Below are 20,979 nucleotides of genomic sequence, written 5' to 3'. Positions count from 1 at the left end.
AGAAGCAGTGCCGTCAAAGGCCGCTCGCTTCCACTGTCGGAAACGGCTCCAGAGCTGCGCTGAGCTGCTCGTGTGGAATTCTGAGCTGGGCCAAGCGTTACTATTTGAAATGTCAATGAAATTCGGATACCAAAGCCCACGGCCCCCACTCTCCACCACACAAGGGAAGCTCAAACTCCTGCTCCCACCCTGCCCACCCTCCTGCGGGGACCACCTTCCTACGGGACTGCTCTTGCTTGGAGTAGGAGCTCCCCAGCAGTCAGGCGCAGCTCAGGACACCTCCTCAGGGGGATCTTCCCTGATTGCTCCTAGAGCTACCTCCCCCTGGCTCATTCCTCATCCAGTCCATCCCCAGATGCTGGGGGCTTGGTTTGGGTCTGGCCGACATGTGGCCGAACGAGCAGTGGATGCCTTCCCACGAGGATGAGCAGACCACCAGGGCTCCCAGGTGGGGACAGAGGTGCAGCAGGGCACGTGTGACTGCCCGCGGCGCCCACGGCTCCTTGGCCAAGTCTGGACAGGCAGAGGCGGCCCACTGGCCGAGGCCACTCTGGTGATCGGTGCAGTGGGCCCCACACACCCCTGCCTTCCCCTCCTACCAGCTGACTGGAGAGGACAGAGCCAGCAAGGAAGGGGTCCGCGTGCTCGTTATTGTAAACTCTGAAAAGCCGGCAATTCTAGGTGCAGCCTGAGCACGGAGCCATCACAACCCCACAGACGAGGAGGTACCCGCACCACGGCCGGCATGCAGCATGCCCGAGGTGCCCCCGGCCAAGGGCGGCCCTCAGGTCCGGTGCTCGGCCCTTGGGGAGCCCACACCCGCAGGCCTGACTCAGCCTGGAGCTGGAGTTCATTTCCTGTTGGAAACTCTGAGCTGCCGCCTATGGCTGCGGCCGGGAGGCAACACTGAGTCACCTCCACCAGGGCTGGGGGTGCCCTCCTCTCTGCCCGCTGCAGCCACACCCAGTCCCCCATCCTGGCCCCGCTACCATCTGCCCGCCCAGCCTGGCCACAGACAAGGAAGGAAGGGGAGAAAGGAAGGAGGAGCCTATACTCCACACACCCACGACCCAAGACAGGGAGAGCTCAGGGGCTCCGCGGCAGGGATGAAAGGACCCCTGGGCTGGGACTTGGCCACTGAAGGCCAGTCAGTGCTGACCACGCACCCCGCCAAGCACTCGTCTCCTTGTGGGGGATGCTGTGACCCACCAACAAGAGTTTGGAGAGGCCACGCAACTTGTCCAAGGCCATGGGGAAAGCCCAGAGACCGTCCCTCTACCCCACCACCTCACTGATCCTCCCAGATGAGCTCCCAAGGCACAGCTCTAGCAGGACCAACCCACACCAGACCAGAACTGGGTCCCGCTCAGCACCTTGGACCTGCACCTCGATCCCTTGACCCCCATCCACCTGGCAAACTCTTGCCCACCCCGCTAGCCTCAGGCCAGGCCCCTTTCCCAGCCCCTTCCACACCAGGTTCCTCCCCAGGTGAGAAGACACAAAGAAGGAAGCAGGAGCCAAGCCTGCCTTCTGCTGGGGCACCAGGGCCACCCCAAATCAGCACCAAGGCCAGTGAGCTCTGAAAGTACATGTGTGAGCCTCACGCTCCGTGGGACACCAGTCATCTGCCTACCTGGGTCCTGCCAACGCAGGTGCTTAGGGACGGAGGATGACACAGAGGAAGGACGCCGCAGGGTCACTTGGCGACCCCTGGGGCCCTAAGACCTGTTCCATCCTCTGTGACCCGGCTTCCACCGGAAAGGGTCTGGGCCCGGTGCCGCCACACCCTGGCCACTGGTTTGCCAGGCAGTGCGTCTGCCAGCTGTCTCCTCCTCTCCCCCAACCTAGAGCTGCCCCCTCGGCCCTCACCAACTCCAAGCCGGCCAGGCTCCCAGGAACAATACCGCATCACAAAACCATATGGGCCACAAAACCACGGGGGCAGCTGTCCCCCCCCCGCCAAAAGACAGACTCAAGGCTCAGAAAGGTCAGCCAGTTCACCTGGGCTACGCTGCTGGAGAGCAGTGCCCCCCGCATTATTCCGGCTCCTCCCTGCAAGCTACGGCCTCCAGCAGAGAGGGCCTAGGGGCAGACAGGAGTGAGCGGGCCTAGGGGCAGACAGGAGTGAGCGGGGCACAGGCACAGGGCAGTGCTGGGGAGAGAGGCTAGCTGGTGTGGGGCAGGGCTGTGCCAACAGCTGGTCCTGCCAGTCCAGGCTTTGCGAGCCCCACCCCTAGCCCGAAGGGGAGCCTGGGGCTGGGCTGGCAGTGGCCCACCCACCCCAAGGTCCTCAAGCCGGGAGGAGGAGCCACGTGGGTCCAGCACCAGGGCGCCCGGCACCCTCGGGCAGAGACAGCACCACCTGCTGGTGTGAGGGAAGCTCCCCCATGTGCACTGCCACCCCCAGCCCACCAGGGCTGCGCCCGGGCACCCCCTTCCCATCCCCCAGGGCTGGGGGCAGGACGCAGCTGACCTGTGGCTGGGGCAGGCTCCGGGCCAGGCCTCACCAGGTTCCCCGGGGCGGTGGCGGGCACCACCGGGGGCTCAGGTGCCCCCTCCTCAGGCTCCTTCCGACGGTAGACCCGCCGCTCCTCACGGGCAGGGTCCTCAGCGGGCAGCGGCCCCCACTTTGGCGGGCAGCCCAGGGGCCCCTGCACAGACTGCACATGGGGGGCGCGCCGCGCAGGCATCACCATGGCGACAGGGCGGCGCATGCGCTGCAGAGAGGCGGGCACGATCTCCGGCGGCAGGTGCAGGTACTGGCGCAGGTGGGCGATGCCCTCGTTGGTGAGGTACCAGTAAAAGTGGCGCCAGGCAAAGGTCTCCCGCACCAGGCCCCGGGCCCGCAGCGAGGCCATGGCGCACATGACCTGCAGATTGGAGACGCCGGGGACGTGAGGGTGCAGGCTGCGGGGCCTCCGATCCTTCTTGGCCACCATCACGCCTTCACGGAAGAGCACCTCGTAAATGGCCCGCAGCTGGTCCAGCGGCATGAGCATACCCGCCACCATGGCTGCCAGAGCCCCAGAGGCGAGGGTGACGGGCGGGGCACAGGGAGGAGGTCCACAAGGCACCTCGGGACCGGGCGAGACGGAGGCTGGCAGGCGGCTGGGCTCGAGGGCACGGGCTCCGCGGCTTGTGGCTGTCGAGCCGGGCTCCCTGGCTCGCTGAGATTCCGGCCGGCACTGCCGCCTGCCCACCGCCTGCGCGAGCCTCCCGCCGGCCCGCCCTCCCTCCGGGACGCCGGGGCCGGCCCCCTCTGACTCAGCAGCATGGGCGGCCCCTCCCACCCACAGCCCCCGGGGCCCCTCGCAAAGTGGGGGGCCCCCTCGCAGAGTGGGGGCACCTTGCCATGGCAGCCCCCCCCCCGCAGGCCCCCCCTTTCCAGGCCCCACAGCTCCCGCGTCAGAAATTACGTCAGTTTCTAAACACTTCCTTCAAGGTTTCTTAGACTAGGGGGAGGGGGTACCACAGTGGCTCCGGACCTGGAATCTACAATGGTGGCAGAATAGGCTGGGGGGGGGGGGGAATAGCAGGGGAGGGGGGGCTCAGGCTGGGGACCCAATTCAGGGTTGTGGTCTCAGGTTTCTCGGACTCACGACGATCTGAAGGCAGGATCTGAAGGCGGGTACCGGGCTGTCTGGGCCTGGCGGGGCACTAGAGGTCTGAGGGGAGAGCTGGGGTCTTGGGGGGCAGAAATCTGGATGGAAAGCTGGGGTCTTGGGGAGCAGAGGTCGGAGGGGGGACCGCAGTGGCATGTGGACAGGCGGGCTTTGGACACCACTGGCCGCTGTCCATCACACAGGCAAAGGGACAGAGCCCCCACCTCCAAATGCCAGGCCCAAGACGGTAGCCGCCTTCTTTAACACTTCCCATGCCAGGCCAGATCAAAGGGGACCCCGAAACACTCTGAGCCGGGCACAGGAGAGGGGTGTCTGAGCAGCCCCAGGCCAGCTGTTGGAAGCCAGAAACTCTCAGCTGCCACAGGAAATCAAAGTCACCAAATCCCTGCCACCCCAGGCAGGCCTGGTGCCCCTACTGCCACACAGACGCCCCGCCCTGGGTGGCCTGAGTGCCCCTGCCCGTGGACCAGCGGGGAAGGAGTAGGGGGAGCAGCGCCACACCAGAAGCCGGTCAGGGGCCCAAGTCAAAGGGGGACCAACAGCAGGGTCCAGGAGCTGCCCGGTGGGGCCCTGGAGCCGGATCCGGCCACACCCATCAGTCACTTCCAGGCTCCCACAGCTGAGGACCCAGCCGTGGATGTCCTGTGCCTCCCCGCATTCTTCCACGCCGTGCTGCCCCGACCCGCACCCAGCCACGCTCTCCCCTTCCCCCAAGCCGACACACCCATTCCCACCAAGCGCAGCTAACCCGGGAACTGATTATAAATAGGGCCAACAGGGGGGGGGGGGGGGATCCGGAGGGGGGGGGCGCCGGTGGGCAGGCGGCCAACTGGCAACGGGTGGGGGCGGGTTTATGGGGCGGTTGCCATGGCACCGCAGAGCCGGGTCCAAACAGCACCGCCCCCCCCCCCCACTCATGCACACATATACATTCACACATACATGCACACGCACACTCATTAGACACACACACGCGTGCGCCCAGTCTTGGCGGACGCGGCGGTGGAAACTGAAGACGCAGCCAACCGTCCGGTCCGCACGGCCCCGCCCGCCAGCTCACTGCGGCGCCCTCCCCCCTCCCCCCCGCCATCCGCCAGTCCCCTGCAGCCAGCCGGGCAGGAAGCCGGCCAGCCCACACGGCGACGGGCTCCGGGAGGACGCACCGCTAGCGCGGCGGTGGACACGTCCACGCCCCTTCAGCCCAGGGGCGCCTGCGGGCCCTCGCGGCCACCCGGGCTGGGGCTTCGAGAACCAGCGACAGCTGTGGTTCGGGACAGCAGTCCCCCAGCGCTCCCCCAGACCTGTGTGCGAAGAGCTCGTCCACTCTCCTGACCTGTCCCTCGGCCCTGCCCCCCCAGACCTCCTGCTCTCCCCTGCCCACCCATAGCCCCTCACTCACCTCCTGCTCTCCCCCCATGCCTACCCCATGTCATCTTCCTGGTTTGATTTCCCGACCTCATCCCCCCAAATCCCCAAGCCGCTCCCCAAGCCAACCCATGCCCCCCCTCCCAAAATGATTCCAAGCCACCCCAAGGCCTCCCAAGCACTTGGACCTAAGGTCTCTCCTCCTACACGGGCCTGCACGAGGTGGCAGCCACGTGGGGCTCCGCAGAAAGGGGGCGGGGCATGGTAGGGAATCCCCCTCCCTCCCAGCAGCCCGGGCGCCCCCAGCGGCCGAGGGGAGCAGCAGGTAGGAGCCTGGAGCAAGATGTTCGCGGCAGCTTCCGCTCCCCCCCGCCCCCCCCGCTCGCCCCTCTCCGCGCCTGGGTGGGGGCGCCCCCCACAAAGTCCCAGGGCTGGAAGGATGCCCCCTTTCTGCCCCGCCCCCACCCTGCAGAACCGCAGCCGCAGCGGCTGATTCCGCGCTGGGAGGGCCAGCGCGGGTAGGCAGGGCGGCCTCCTCCCCTCGCACTCCGGGCCCTCCAGGTTTCCAGGGCAACCAGTCGGAGCCCTCCGGCAGCCCCCGGCCCCCCCACCCCGGAACAAAGAGCCGCAGTGTGGACTTGCCCGGGGCCAGCCCGCCTGGCGCCTCCCCGCAGTGATACCCACTGCCCTGGCCTGTCCCCTCGGACGCTGGGCTTGCAGGGCGGCAGCGGGGCGGGGGCTCCGCAGAGTCCGGGAGGAAAAGGGGCGGACCCGCAGCGAAAGCCAGAGCTCACCTCCGACCCGCCCCCGCCGCTGCAGCAGCCCGCCCCGCCCCCCGACGCTCGCTGCAGGGCCGCAGGGCTGCGGCAAGAGTAGCCCCCGGCCGACCCCCGGCGGACCCCGACCAGCTGGAGCCCTGGCGGTGCACGGGCCTGGGGGCTCCTGCGGCCCCAGCTCCCTATCCCCAAGGCTACTCCAGGGGCAGCAGACCTTGACCGCGGCCCTGCGCGGGGCTGCACGCAGCTGGAGGTCACTGCCTGGTCCTCGCCCCCTGGCTCGGGCCCCGGCCCCGGCCCGCACCTTTGAGGGAGCTGATCTCCTGCTGGATGGCTCTCGAGGGGTCCATGTCTCCGTCGGGACTGAGGGCGGCGCGGCTGCCGCCACGCAGAGTCCAGCCCCGCAACGCACTGCCCCGGCCAGAGCCGCAGCCTGGGGGAGGAGCCGAGAGGCCCGGGGCGGGGCTTGCCAGTCAGGGGCGGGGCTTGGGCTGATCGATGCGCTTGGCACGGCAGCCCTGGCGCAAGCCCCCGCGGCGCGCCGCCCCCACCCTCCAGCCCCCACCTCGTGCGGCCAGACCCCGCTAACTCCAGCCAGACTGCCGGGCCCTAGGTGCGCTCCGACGGCCCACCCCCGGCCACCGCACAGTCCCTCACAGTGCCCTCCGGCTCGTTCGTGCACGGCCACTCACTCCTTGCAGGAGATACCCACAGGTCTGAGCCGCCCCGCGACCTCCTGGACCAGCACCCTGGTTGCGGCGGGTAGGCGGATCCCACCAGGGCAGGAGCCGGAGGCCTGCCGGCAGTGGTACCCCAGGACCCTAAATCAGCCCCTTCACCACCTTTCACGCCGCAGCGGCTCTGCCTCTGCCCACCCACCCCCCTCTCCCCGGGAGGCCAAGCCCTCCCCCCCCCCATTCTCCTCTGGGCCACCTCGCTCAGTCCTATGACTCAAGATGTTCTCTCCACTCTGACTGCTAGGGTTTCATGTCCAGCAGGACTCCACACTGCACCCCAGCCTCCAGCTCTCCACTCAGCAGATCCCAATCAAGTTTGTCTTGGGATGCCCTCGTCCCCCCAGCTCCAGGTGCACCTCGATCCACCGTCCACAGTGCAGGCCACGCCCCTGGGGCTACTGTGCAAGCGCCCGTCCCTGCATGGCCAGCCCCACAGGTCCTGGGGCTCTACCTTCCAGCCTGTCCACCACTGCCACCATCAGTCCAGGCCCCAGCACATCTCCCGGCTCCCCCCACCCCTACTGTCACTGTCGCTGCTGAGGGGGTCAGTCTCCTAAGCCACAGCAGAAGACTGTCACTGCCAGCCTCTGGGGCAGAATGCGGGCATTGGCACTGGCAGGGCGGGGCCAGGGTGGAGTCTATATCGTCGCACCTCACAAAGCCATAAAGCGGGAGCCGTGCCCACACCTAAGATGTCAGCCCCAGGTGCACCCTGCCTTCCCACGCTGGTCGTGTCCTGTTGCCACAAGATGTGGCCAGCCTGCCTCAGTCTCCTTCCAGGCCGGGCCACCTCCTCCAAGCAGCCACCCTTATTGGCCTCAGGCCCGCTCGTCAGGTCAACCAGAGGAGTGTCCCAGACCTTTCACTGGTCCCCTCACATGGGGCTGCCCACCTGTAAGTGGCCACTGCAGTCCCCTGCGCTACGTGCAACTGGGGGCTTCCAGGAAAGTGGCGGCAGCCGGAAAATCCAGTGAAGAGGTGTCTTCAGCCTGCTGCTGCTGAATGTGCCTTATACAGCAGCCGCAATGTGGCCTCCCAAGTGGGGAGCAGCCACGCGGACCCTGGAAAGGCTCCACGGGACACACTGGGCCTGTTCTTTGGTCCCTTCTCAGAGCAGGCTTCCCAGAGGAAGGGGCAGTGACGTCAGAGCCAAAAGACAGGCTGCCTCTAGCAAGCAAAGGAAGACAGACCACTCATGCAAAGGCCCAGAGAAAGAGGAGAAGAGTCCGGTCAGCCCCAAAGACTAGAGACGGCCAGAGCAGGGAGAAAGGGGCTGGAAACAGCTGTCGGTGGGTTTCACCAAGCTAGGGAGGTCCCTCAAACTACCTTGGACAAGGGCCCCGGGGGCAAGAGATATGGGCAGTGAGGAGGAAAGGGCGCAGGTTATCCAGGTCCCGTGGGAGAGACGGGAAGGTCCTGGCCCCCCCTACATCCTCAGCCTTTACCGACCTCGCTGCCCAGGAGCTCATCTCCAGGTCCTCAACAGGGCAGATGGCCTGACCCAGCAGCATGGCTCTCTCATGCCCAACTAGGGCCCTAGCAGGTCACCCGGGCCACAGACTCTCACCCCAAGCGAGGCCAAACCCTCTTGAAGCTTTCTGCAAATTCCAGGAGGCAGCACACGCCCTCGGGGTCCGTGGGACCTGAGCTGAGCCCTAACACCACAACCAGGTGCTCCCTCCTTCCCAGCACCCCCATCTCGAACAGAGCCCTCCTCACAAGTCGCGGAAGACGCTGACAGGCTGAGTCATGGGCCAGGGCCAAGGAAGGACCCTTGCCCCTGCCCCCACGCAACCTCATCTCCCATCTGGATAGTCCCACTGCTCCCAAGACCCCACCCGCCCTCAGCCTGGCACTCCTCCCTATGGTTCCCCAGTTTCAAACCTGCCCCCCACCGCCCCACGGCAGCCTGCGCTGCTGGGGCCCACAGCAGGGGATCCGGGCAGTCCCACACAGGTCCGCTTAGGGTCTCCGACAATCACCCGGCGAAGGCCTGGCCCAGTGAAACCCCACAGACTGTGCCCTGCAAGTGTGAGCACGGGGGCCGTCTCGCCCCACAGCCATGGCCCAGAGTCTGCCTACACCTCGGGAAGCTTCGGGCCGGGGCAGGAGCCAAACGTCCCGCCTGGGAAGCCGCCCCTTGCAGGATGATGACAGCAGGAAGCCAGCCAGGCCAGCCGCTCTGGGAGGCCCCGGGGAAGTCTAGGCCCACTGCAGCAGCAGGCTGGGTGCCCGCCAGGGCTCCCGGACACCCTGGCGAAGGCTTTCACCTTGGGCCCCGTCCAGCTGTCTCCATGCAGCCCCGCTCAAGAACAGCATGGTTACCAGGCATCTGCCAGAGACTGCTGCGGGATGCCGGCTCCCACCCCCACGTCCCCCGCTCCATCATTCTGCCCTCAAATATCTTCCAACGCCGTCCTCGTTCCCACCCCCAGCGCCTCCACCGCTGCACGGGGCCTGGCGAGCACCTCTCTCACCTCCTGGTGGCCCACGCTGTCCCACTTCCAGGACTCTGCCAGGTCCCTCCACAATCCTGCTGCCCACCCCCACCACCACCACCTGGGCACCTGGGCGGCTCAGTTGGTTAAGCGTCTGACTTTGGCCCAGGTCATGATCTCACGGCTGGTGGGTTCGAGCCCCGCGTTGGGCTCTGCTGACAGCTCGGAGCCCGGAGCCTGCTTTGGATTCTGTGTCTCCCTCTCTCTCTCTCTCTACCCCGCTCTCACTCTGTCTCTGTATCTCAAAAATGAATAAAAAACATTAAAAAAATTTTTTTTAATGTAATAGAAAAAAACCCTTCATTAGCAATGCTAGATATAAACCCCTCTAGAATGAGACAAAAATCAGAACTGAAGTGCAGAAGGGCCCCCCAGGCATAAAAACTGGGGCCCACGAAGCGGGGACTCATGCTCCCCCAGCTCACCCCTGCATTCATGCTAACTCCAGCTCTCATCAGCCCTCCCGCTGGGACAGCCACCTCAGCCCCTCACTCACGGAGCAGCAAGGTTCCTGGTCTGCCTGAAGCCCTACGGTGGCTGCTGGGTGGGGGGAGGGAGGGGCTCTACCGTGGGTGCCGTGGGTGCCGGGCAGGGAGAGGAGGGAGTCCCCAGGGACTGCAGCAGACTCAAGTGCAGGACCCAGCAAACATCTCAGAAACCCCTTAACCGCTGTGTGAGAACAGAAAACGCCCACCTGCCTCCAGCAGGGCAAGCACGTGAGAAGACTTCCTAGCTTGTCCCCTCCCACCCGCACGCAGCCTGGGAGTCACCGTTGCTGGCTTCCTGTTTATTCCTCTCCAGTTTCTTTATGGAAAATCAAGCAAATACAAGCACGATTCTTGATTTTTCTCCTTTTAACACAAAAAGTGACACCTCCCGTGTCCTGTCGGACCCTCGATTTTCCATCAGTCCCCCCACCCCACCCCTGGAGGCCTGTCACCCGGGAGGCCCCTCGGGAGCATGGTTCCCAGCGGTGCTTGATCTGATCAGATTGGATGGGATGTGCACCGTCACTGGCTTGGCTCCCACAGCTTCACCAATACAATCCAGAAATCCAAGTTTTTGGATTTTTGCCAATCTGATAGGTAAAAACCGGTATCTTGGTGCAGGCAAGCCTTACATTTTACACACCACTGACCCAGAAATTCTATTTCAAACGAATGTCACAGATACACCCGACAACCCAGCTCCAAAGCCACTCCTTGCAGCGAAGAGCAAAAAATTAAAACAACTGAAAAACCAAAAATAACCCGAATGTTCTCTTAGAGGGCATTAGTTTAAATAGGATGTGGTTACCACACAAAGCAATATTATGTTATGTGATATCATATTGTAAATAAATGTTATAGAAAGATGTTCCTGTTGTGACATTAAGTAGAAGAGAAGTTACGTGTGTCTAAAAATACTCTATAATACCAAATTATAAAATTATAAACTAAACCGTACTACAAAATGCTATGCATGTTTGTTTGTTTGTTTTTTTAAACAACAAGCACAAAATAAAGAGATGTGAAAGTTTTACGATACATCGACCAACACTGGAGGGACGCTTGGGGGGAGGGCTTGGAGTGGCGACCCTGAAAAAGGATCTTTTCACGTCTGAACCCCTGGTGCCTACAACCGACTGTGACCTTATTTGGAAATTGGGTCTTTGCAGATGTTACTAAGTGAAGGGTCTCAAGATGAGATCACCCTGGATCACGTGGGTGGGCCCTCAACCCCGTGGCAGGCGTCCTTAAGAGAGACAGAAGAGACCCTAGGAGGAAAAGCCACAGAAACCAGGCAATGCCAGCAGCCACCAGAAGCTGGAAGAGGTGAGGAAGTCCTCTAGAGCCTCCCAAGAAAGTGTGGCCAACACGCTGACTTTGGACTTCTAACCTCCAGAACAGAGTCGATACATTTCTGGTTCTTAGACCACGTGTTTGTGGCGATTTGCTACGGCAGACACAGGAGACCGGTCAAGGTTTTGTTACGGGGCACGGTGAGCAACACCTAAGAGTGTGGACGAGGCTTCGGAATCGGGCAGCGGGCTGAGGAACATGCCGGAAAAAGCCCGGGCTGCGGTGAACCGCTGGTGGAAACCCAGGTGCTGGAGGCGATGCTGGTGGGGACTCAGAAGGAGGAGAGGGACGCGCACCGGGAAGCGGACCAAGGAGACCCCTATGGAACAGCGGCAGGAAACGCGACTGGACGGTGGAGGCCGAACTTGCGAGTGGTGAATTTGGACCTTTAGCCGAGGAGATTCCCGGGGGGAAGCGGGAGGGGTGACCCACCTCCTCTTGCAGCGCATGGGAAAGACCAGAAAGATGGAGAGGAAAGACACAAGTTGTGGAAGGGGCCGTTACGCAAAAAGGGAACCGGCACTGATGACCCAGGAAGGTCACAACCTGTTCAGGTGGCAGAACGTGTACCTGGTGGGAAGGCGGGCCCCGGAGAGAGTGCCAAGGCCGCGACCACACAGGCCCCTGCCGACCAGCTTAGACGTCTGGCCCCCTGGTCCGGTCAACCGTCTCCGCAGAAGCCGGGAACGGAGAGGGGTCACCCAGAAAAGTCCCGTGGAGAACCCTCTTGTCCGGAGCCACGGATCCCCGTGACACACAAGGTCTGTGAGAATGTTGTAGGAGCAGAAACACCACCAGCTGGGACGGAAGGGGGCAGAGGCAGGATGCGAGGACGGGAGGTGGTTAGCATTCTCATGTGCTCACAGGTTAGCTCATGGGCTGCCCCGCAAGGACAAGGAGTAGGGGACCCCAGAGCAGAGGCCAGGGGCGGAGGCCGGACAGCAGAGCATCAAGCCAGAGAGGAGTTTTCTCAGGAATTTGCCCTGTGGGTTCAAACTTGCTGGGGACTGGTCAGCCCTCTATCCCTTTCTATTTCCCCCTTTCGGAATGGGGGTGTCTATTCTATGCCAGTCCCACCACCGTCTTCTGGAAGCGTTAAGACTGGCTGGCTAGTTTCACAAATCCACAGACAGACAGGAGTTTTGCCCCAGGGACCATATCCAGACCCTCACCGATATCGGATCAGAGGAATGCAGCCTGTACGTGACAGACGTGGATTTAGGGGGCCGGGGGGCACTGGTTTCAATAGTGGTCCCCAAAACACATGTCTGCCTCCAAATCCCTAGAGCCCACGAATGTTATCTTACTTGGAAAAGGGGGGTCTTTGCAGTTATAATTAAGGATCTTGAAATAAGATCGTCCTGGATTGCTCAGGGAGGCCCCAAGTGCAAGGACACGTATGCTCACAAGAGGCAGAGGAAGGACACAGGGGGAGGCCACGTGGAAGACGGAGGCAGGTACTGGACAGAGGCCATCACAAGCCAGGGCACGCCAGCGGCCACCAGGGTCTGCCCCAGAGCCTCCGAGGGAGCACGGCCCTGCCGATACCTGGATTCTGGACTTGTGGCCTCCAAAGGGTGAGAGAGTAAAGTTCTGTTGTTTCGGGCCACCGGCCACCGGATGCTGGCAACTTACTCCAGCAGCCACAGGAACCTACCACAGGGCCGTCTGTCCTCGTCAGCAGGCGCGAGTTGCTAAGGAGACAACAGCAAAGCCCACCCACGTCCCTCAGGGCCACCTTGGTGCCTATTCTATAAGCTTTCCCTGCCGCCTTTCGCCTAAGAAGGAAGGGGGAAAGGATACGTTTCAAAAGTTCAAAATACACACTCACTTGAAAAACCAAAGAACGGAAAAAAGACATGAGACACCTCTTTCTGGTTTCCCACAGCTGCCTCACACCTGCAGTCCTGCACCCCGCACCCTCCGGGGGGTCTCCCCTAACCCCACCGTCCTGGCCACCAGCCTGTCTGAACCCAGACCCCAGACCAGCTACAGCAGACACCTTCTAGAGTCTTCCTTTCCTGCAGAATTGGTTCCGGATCTGTCCCCGGCCCTGGAGCCACAGCGGGCAGCAGAGCGTCCCCCCCATCCTGTCCTTGGCCCCACAACCCCTCTGCCTCAGGACGGCAGTAAAGGTCCCTGCCGAGAGCTGACCACCTGGACAGGACAACCCTTCTGCAGCTAAGCCAGGCCCCAAGCCGTCCTGGTGCAGAAGAGGGGAGGAGAGGAGAGAGAGCAGGCCCCACAGCCTCCTGTTCCACATCTTCTGAGTGGGCACCTTCCTCCCTGCTCACCCCACATGGCCCTCAATGGCAAGGGGTGATCACATTCAGCCCCACACGTGCGGACGGGCCCAGCACCCCACGGTGCCCACGACGCCGAAGGCCACAGATGCCCCTCCGGGCGGAGGCCTCCCCTGCCCCAGGGACCTCAGGCCAGTGCTCCGCCTGCCTCCTCTCTGTCCTGGAGGACGTCCTCCCTCCCACACCGCTTACAGCCCCACACGACCCTTCTTATCCCTCGGCACCTCCAGCCCGATGACATCCCCAAACGGATCTCACCAAGGCCCCCAGTGTCCCTTATCATCAAGTGTTGGGCACTCTTTGGGCCTCATCCTGCTCGAGACCCCTCGCCCAGGCAGCCTTCTCCTGGTTTGTCACCCCTTCCCCGGGGCCCCCAGTATAAGGCTCTGCCCCTGCCCCAGCCCCCGGCTCTGCTTGTCCAGCTGCCCCTGAGCTCGGAGCATGGGCCTCTTCTCCTCCTTGTGGGGGCCCTGGGGTGCTGTCCCCAGCCTGGCCTCCGCCTCCCAGGGTCCCTGCGTGCTCACTCACCTGCAGCCCGGACGCCCTCGTCCACGCTCCCGTTGTCCCGCCCTCTGGACCTCCGCCCACCAGCACCCCGCCTGCCGCCACCTCAGCACCTCCGCGCCTCTCCTCAGCCACTTGTCTGGGGGCACCCAGGAGTCACCATGCCACCAGGACCCCCACAGGGCTCCGGCTGGGGGCCCGCCTTTCCCTCCCCTCCGTCCCCTCACTTTTAAGCCACGCTTGTCACATAACACAGGTGCAGCAGGACACAGACCTGGCCCTCAGAAAGCTCTCTGGTGGGAAAGGAGATATTTAAAGTCCTCTTTGTCACCCACCAACCCAAGTCCGGACCCTGAGCGTGACACCCCAAGGCTCCAGCCCACCTCTCAGCCCAAAGCAAATGCCGACGGATTCAAGAGGTTTCGTTAGAAAACAAAAACAGGGGGCGCCTGGGTGGCTCAGTCGGTTAAGCGGCCGACTTTGGCTCAGGTCATGATCTCGCGGTCCGTGAGCTCGAGCCCCACGTCAGGCTCTGTGCTGACAGCTCAGAGCCCGGAGCCTGTTTCAGATTCTGTGTCTCCCTCTCTCTGACCCTCCCCCGTTCATGCTCTGTCTCTCTCTGTCTCAAAAATAAATAAATGTTAAAAAATAATTTTTTTAAATAAAAAAATTAAAAAAAAAGAAAACAAAAACAAGCATCAGAACTGGAAGAAACTCTCAACAAATGTTTATGGTTTGTTTGGTTTTTATTTTTTAGAGAGACAGAGCACAAGCAGGGGAGAGGTGCAGAGGGAGAGACAGAAGCCCAAGAAGGCTCCACGCTCAGGGCAGAGCCCGACATGGGGTCGATCCCACGACCCCGGGATCAGGACCTGAGCCAAATCAAGAGTTGGACTCTCAATCAATTGAGCCACCCAGAAACCCTCAGCAAATAGATACTTTTTAATGTTTATTTATCTTTGAGAGAGAGAAAGAGACAGAGTGTGTGTGGGGGGGGGGGGGGATGGGCGAGAGAGAGGGAGACACAGAATCGGAAGCAGGCTCCAGGCTCCGAGCTGTCAGCACAGGGCCCGACGCGGGGCTCGAACCCACGAACTGTGAGATCATGACCTGAGCCGAAGTCAGATGCTTAACCGACTGAGCTGCCCAGGCGCCCCAAGACTGGTGAGTTTTTAAAGCTGATACGGCTAAAGATACCACAGACAGGATTAAGTAACAATCAACCAAAAATGAGCATGGTGTGAGCTGTCAGGACAGCAACTGGGGGCACCAGGGGGACTGTTAAGAGGCTAACAAGTTGTTTCGTCACGTGCGTGCTGGTCACAAGGCAACTTTGAAATTTAAGTAAGCTTTGTGTGTAAAATTTGCTCGCTTTTCTGTAGGAATGTTACACTTCAATAAAAAGTTTACTTTAAAAACATAACAAACTGGTGAAAAGATTGAAATGTTTAAAAAAACAACGAAGTTAATATTCATAATGTGCGAACAGCTTTTATAATTCAAAAAGAAACATAAGATCTTACAGAGAAACGAACGATGCTCTTTTTTTCTTTTTTAAACCCTGGATCCCTACCTGCCTCCCTCCTAGATCTGAACAACGGTTTTGAATAGGTGAATAGGTGACTTGTAAAAGAAAAAAAGTGAAAGGCTCTGTGCTGACAGCTCTGGAGTCTGGAGCCTGTTTCAGATTCTGTGTCTCCCTCTCTCTGACCCTCCCCCATTCATGCTCTCTCTCTGTCTCAAAAATAAATAAACGTTAAAAAAAATTTAAAAATAAATAAATAAATAAAACAGTTAGGATTTTCTCATCAATCAACTGGCAAGGAATCGGAAGACTAGTTTGTCTTATATCCTGCATTCACCTATGTCAGAGGGCAATCCAGAAATATAATGATTTTTAACGATGAGCCCAAATGTCCACGTAAAGGGACCCGGTAAATAAACTGTGGTATTTCCATGTAATGGAATATTTAGTATCCATTACGTTTTTTTAAAAGGGGGGTGGGGCGTTGGGATGGCTCAGTTGGTTAAACCTCCCACTCTTGATTTTGGCTCAGGTTGTCACGTCACGGTTGTTGAGATCGAGCCCCGAGTAGGACTCCTTCACTGAGCACAGAGCCTGCTTGGGATTGTCTCTCCCCCCACCCCCTGCCCATCCCTCACTCACTCTTGCCTGTGTGCTCTCTCTCTCTTGCTCTCTGTCACTCTCTCTCTCTCAAAAATAAACACTAAAAAAAGCAAGCAAGCAAGCAAGCAAGCATGAGGGGCCAAGACCATTCAATGGGAAAAGAGCAATCTTTTCAACAAATGGTGCTGGGACAACTGGAATCCACATGTAAAAGAACAAGGTTGGATCTTCACGTCATGCCATACTCAAAAATTAATTCAAAACAGATCAAAGACCTAAATGTAAGGGCTAAAATGATAAAAATCTTGAAAGAAAACATAGGCATAAATCTTCATGACTTGGGAATATGCAAGAATTTCTTAGAAATGATACCAAAAACACAAGCGCTAAGAAAAAAATAGGTTAACTAGACTTGCCAGAATTAAAAACTTTTGTGCTTCAAAGGACAAGCACAGGAAAGTCAAAAGGTAACCCATAGAATCACACAATTTTGCAAATCATCTATCTGGGAAGGGACATGTATGTAGAATACATAAAGAACACTTACAACTGAACAGTAAAAAGATAAAAACCCAATTTAAAAATGGACTGGATAGACACATCTCAAAAGAAGGGACACAAATCACCACTAAGCACATGAGAAGGGGCTCAACGTTATTAGCCACCGGAAAATGTAAATCCCAACCACAACGAGATATCACTTCCACCTGCTAGGATCGAATGTCTATAATCTGAGAGGCAGATAATAGTAAGTGTTGACGAGGACGTGAAGAAATTGGAGACCTCACACGCCGCTCAGGGGGACGCAGAAGGGTACAGCTGGGTGGAAAACAGTCTGGCAGCCCTTCTACCAGTTAAACATAGAATGACCACATGAGGGGCGCCTGGGTGGCTTGGTCGGTTAAGCGTCCGACTTCGGCTCAGGTCATGATCTCACGGTCCGTGAGTTCGAGCCCCGCGTCAGGCTCTGTGCTGACAGCTCAGAGCCTGGAGCCTGTTTCAGATTCTGTGTCTCCCTCTCTCTCTGCTCCTCCCCTGTTCATGCTCTGTCTCTCTCTGTCTCAAAAATAAATAAACGTTAAAAAAAAAAATTAAAAAAAAAAAAGAATGACCACATGACCCAGCAAACTCACTCCTTGGGACCTACCCAAGGCAGGTGAAAGCATAGGCGTGCACCAACACTTGCACACAAGCGTTCAGGACAGCATCACTCATAATAACCGACGGTGGAAACAACCCAAACGTCCACCGACTGATGCACAGACAAACAAGGTCTGAGGGGTCCACGCCATTCGGTATTACTCCGCCGAAAAAGGAATGAAGTCCCGTGACATGCTACGACAGAGGCGAACCTTGAAAACATGAGGCTAAGTAAAAGAAGCCAGGTGCAAAATGGTTTGATTCCATTTATATGAAATGGCCAACAGAGGCCAATCCATAGATACGGCAGGTGGAGCAGGGTTTGCCAGGGGCTGAGGTGTGAATGTAAGTGTTCTGGAATTGACTATAGTGGTGGTCCCATGAGCCTATTAACACGCTACAAACCATTTCTCTCTCTCTCTCTCTCTCTCTCTCTCTCTCTCTCTCACACACACACACACACACACACACACACACACACACACACACACAGTGAGACTGGGGCCAGACATGTGACTTTAACTGTTTCTCTGTGTACTTCCATAGTGCTTGCTTGTTTTCTTTTCTTTTCTTTCTTTTTCTTTCTTTTCTTTTTCTTTCTTTCTTTTCTTTCTTTCTTGTTTTGTTTTCTTTCTTTACTTTTGACAGTGAACACAGACCAAAAGTGCTCTCCAAAGCCCAAATAACTGCTAGCCTCCGCTCCCTCCAGCTGAGCTCTGGCCACCAAAGATGCCACCCCATGCTATCACCCCCTCACCCATCGAGCACCCTGCAAATGCTGGCTGAGGGCCCGGGGCTGGTGCCAGGGACACACATAACCCAGCTCAGAGTCCAGGACCGGAAAAGGTGAGACATGTGAGGAAGGTGCCGGGCGTGACGGCAGCCCTGCCAGGGAGCTGGGGAAGCCCCTCCAGCTGAGTCTTAAGAAAGCAGAAGACAGGCGTTGGGCACGTGCCCCGTGGACACGATGACCCCCCCTCCCAGTGACCTTCCAGAGCCACCTTTTCCAACCCCCTGCCTGGAGGCCCTGCCGCCATACTACCCTACGCTCTCCACGCCCTGCCCCTCCCGGGACCGTCACAGCAGCTTTGTCGACACCCCAAGGCACCCCAAGCGCCACCCACGCTTGGACCCACGCTGACTCTGTTACCGCCCTGCCCCCAGCCTGATGGGACAAGCCTGAAGTCTCCACCCTGGCTACCCGGGCCCTCCTGGCTAGCCCCACTCCCCACTCCCTGCCCTGACCCCATGGCCCCCAACCCCCCCCGCACACGCCACTACTGGGGGACTTGGGCCGCTCCTTTACAAACACCCTTACCCCAATCACCTGACCCACCTGGATTCTCCTGCACCCCAAACCCTTCCCACACCCAGCCTCTGAACTGCGGCAGGCCAGGCTGTGGGGAGCTGGGGGTCGGGACCCCTCCACACAGCCCCTCAGCACAGAAAGCTCTCCCATAGGGCCCCCAGAGCTTTCTGGCCACAGGCCTAGCCACTCCTGCCCCACATGGAATCTGCCTCGGACAGAAGGCAGGGAGGATGGGGAGGGGCGAGGGCTCAGGCGGACAGGAAATTGAGAATGTTCTGGGAGGGGCAGTGACCATGCAGGGTCACTGCCGGGGATTTCCAGGGAGAGAGCCCAGGAATGAGTGACACGTCCAGGGTAGCGCCTGGGGTGTTGTGGGACTGGGGAGGGAGACTATCCCTGGGGGGAGGGGCTGCGGGGCCACCCTCTGGGGGGGCAGAGGGGGAAGGAGCAGGGCAGGGGTGGAGCTGGGGAGTGAGTGCCAGCTTGGGGTAGAAATCGGGAGGCAGAAAGAAGCCAGAGCCCTCCGTGGGCCCAGCAGGGACCAGGAGTGCCCGGGCAGGGCTGGGTGGCAGTCCCCCAGGCAGAGACAGCTGGTGCTGTGCCAAGCCCCAGGAGAGGAGGGCTCCGGCCCCCGCCCCACCCACACGTTGGCTGACATCAGGCGCCATGCCTTCCTTCCCTCACTGGGGGAAGCCCTCCACTTCCAGGGACAGGATGGGCCTCAGTCCTCCGTGGTCCAAGGGGCTCACAATGGTCAGGCCTGCGGCCATGGCCCAGCCACCTCTGGCTTCCTCTAGGCTGCTCCTGGCCTTGGCGGTGGCCCTGGCCTGGCCACAGGCATCCCTCCGTCCCTCACCCAGAGGGGCTAAGGAGTCACAGGGGTGCCTCGTATGACGCAGAAGTTCTCCTGACTCCCAGACCTGCACGGATGCCCCCCTCCCCCGCCCCGCCTTGCTACCCTACTTTAGCAGTGCTCAGCCGCCAGAGCCACACGCGCCCAGGGAACTGCCCCATGGCACTGGCAGGTCTGCTTCGGGAAGGTGCCCCTGCGCCCACAGGCAACAGCCAGGCGAGAGTTGCCCTCTGCCCTCTTCACCTCTGTCCACCACATCCAGGATGCGGACACAGACTGAGACAGCCCAGTGTGTCTGACACCAAGCCTGGAGTCCAGGGAGCACGGGCGCTGAGATGGGACCCCCAGGGATCTGTCAGCGCTCACTCCACCCCAGGGAGCAGAGGGAACACGGCCACTCAGCCCAGGATGCCGCAGACTGATGCCTGGGACAGGCTCTGGAACTGCACGCACCTCTGCGACCTGATCATATCAAGGAAGGTTCTGGAACGGGCCACTATTTATTCTGTGTAGGCATCCTCACTGGAGTGTCCAGTTCATGAACAGTCTGTCCCAGGGTATGCCAGAGAGCTGTGGCCCACGCGGGCAGCTGCTTCCTTGCCCGGGACCTATCCAGGGGGACCCCCACCCCAGCCCAAGGCTAGGCCAGCTGTGGAAGGTGAGAGCAGCGGCCGGCCGGCCCTCTGGGTAACTACCCCCCTCCCTCAGGAGCCCACTGTCACAGGATCACCTCTACCAGCACCAGGCAGACTAGCTGGAGAACCACACAGCACATCCACCTTGCCAGAGATCAAGCAAAGGCCGTGAGGGGAGGGTGGCCGGGCAGGGGTGAGCCCTAGGCCCTGTGAGACCTCTCTCCCTGCCTGGGTGAGGGCACTGGGTAGAGAGCGAGGCCCTAGCAGGACCTCTCTCCCTGAGCTGCCCTTGGGGTCAGAGCCAGCAAAACCAGCCACGTGGAGCTGGAAACAGCTCTGGTCAGCTCTGCCCACGGCCCCCACCTCGACCCTCTCCAGCCGCTCACTCTCAGGGCCCTAAGCCTCTGTGGGCCAGGAGCCAGGGCCACGTTGGTGCCTGCTAGAGCCCAGCGACCCAGGCAGCTGACGGCAGTGAGGCCCTGGGCAGGTCCAGAGACCCCGGGGAGGGGGGAGGGGGAGGGGGAGGGGTTCTGTCAAAGCCACAGAGCCAGTTTCTCTGAGGAGGAAGAGAGGGTTGCTCTGTCTTCCCCAGCCCCCAGCTGCCCCCCGCCCCAGGGGACCGAGAAGGGCTGTGAGGAGCTCCTTGCCAGGGGAGGGTGTCAGCCTAGGTGCTGGCCAGTTTGGGGAGGTGAGGAGAGGCCACAAGTATGTGACCCACTGCCAGGTGTGGTGGCCGCCCCCACCCCACGCGGGGGCGGCGCCCTGCCGAGGGGCAGCGGACAGCTCAGCCTGGCCCCACGTGTCTGCTGGCCTCAGACCGGGGACACTGGACACCGGCCCCGCGAGCCCCCGCCCCGGGCGCGGCCCACCCCACCGCCGCACCGGGAGATGCCCTATTAAGGGCATGACGGCAGGGGCTCCGCCGGGCGCCGCAGCCCGCGGGTGTCGGGCGGGCCGGGCTCCGGCTGGGCGGCGATCGGACCGGCGGCCGCGGACAAGGGGTCAGAGGCCGGAGGACCCGCCGGGGCCCCGGCCGGACAGCAGGTCGCCCGCGGGGCGCGCGGGGCCCTACCTTTGTACTTCTCCCGCACCTCCTCGTAGGCCTGGATGAAGTCCAGCTCGTCGGGCGGCGGGCCGGGCGGCAGCCGGGCGGCCATCCCCGGGCGCGGGACGCGGCGGCGCAGAGCGGCCTCCAGCCCCGGCGGCCACTGTCCCCGCGGCCGCGCGCCGCTCAAAGGGGCGGCCCCGCCCCGCCCCCGCACCCAGG

The 20,979-nt window shown here is 60.8% G+C and overlaps 1 protein-coding gene across 3 annotated transcripts in view; it reads right to left on the bottom strand.

The window, feature by feature from the left end:
• The window catches only part of PLEC (plectin), a 56,547-nt gene that overhangs the window by 32,379 nt on the left and 3,189 nt on the right, over nt 1-20,979 (bottom strand). Inside the window, exon 1 of one of the 3 annotated variants that reach the window (XM_049632784.1) lies at nt 20,785-20,944. The exons of 1 other annotated variant lie outside the window; for it this stretch is intronic. In XM_049632784.1, coding sequence (XP_049488741.1) covers nt 20,785-20,869 — 85 coding nt within the window. In that variant the 5' untranslated portion in view covers nt 20,870-20,944. Of the gene's footprint in view, nt 1-2,473; nt 3,240-20,784; nt 20,945-20,979 lie in introns of those variants that run through there. One more of the 3 variants, XM_049632778.1, reaches the window with a different exon arrangement.

This window comes from Panthera uncia, chromosome F2 (genome assembly GCF_023721935.1).
Source record: "Panthera uncia isolate 11264 chromosome F2, Puncia_PCG_1.0, whole genome shotgun sequence".
In the NCBI taxonomy this organism is placed as follows: Eukaryota; Metazoa; Chordata; class Mammalia; order Carnivora; family Felidae; genus Panthera; species Panthera uncia.
This window is presented reverse-complemented; position numbering and strand designations above follow the sequence as displayed.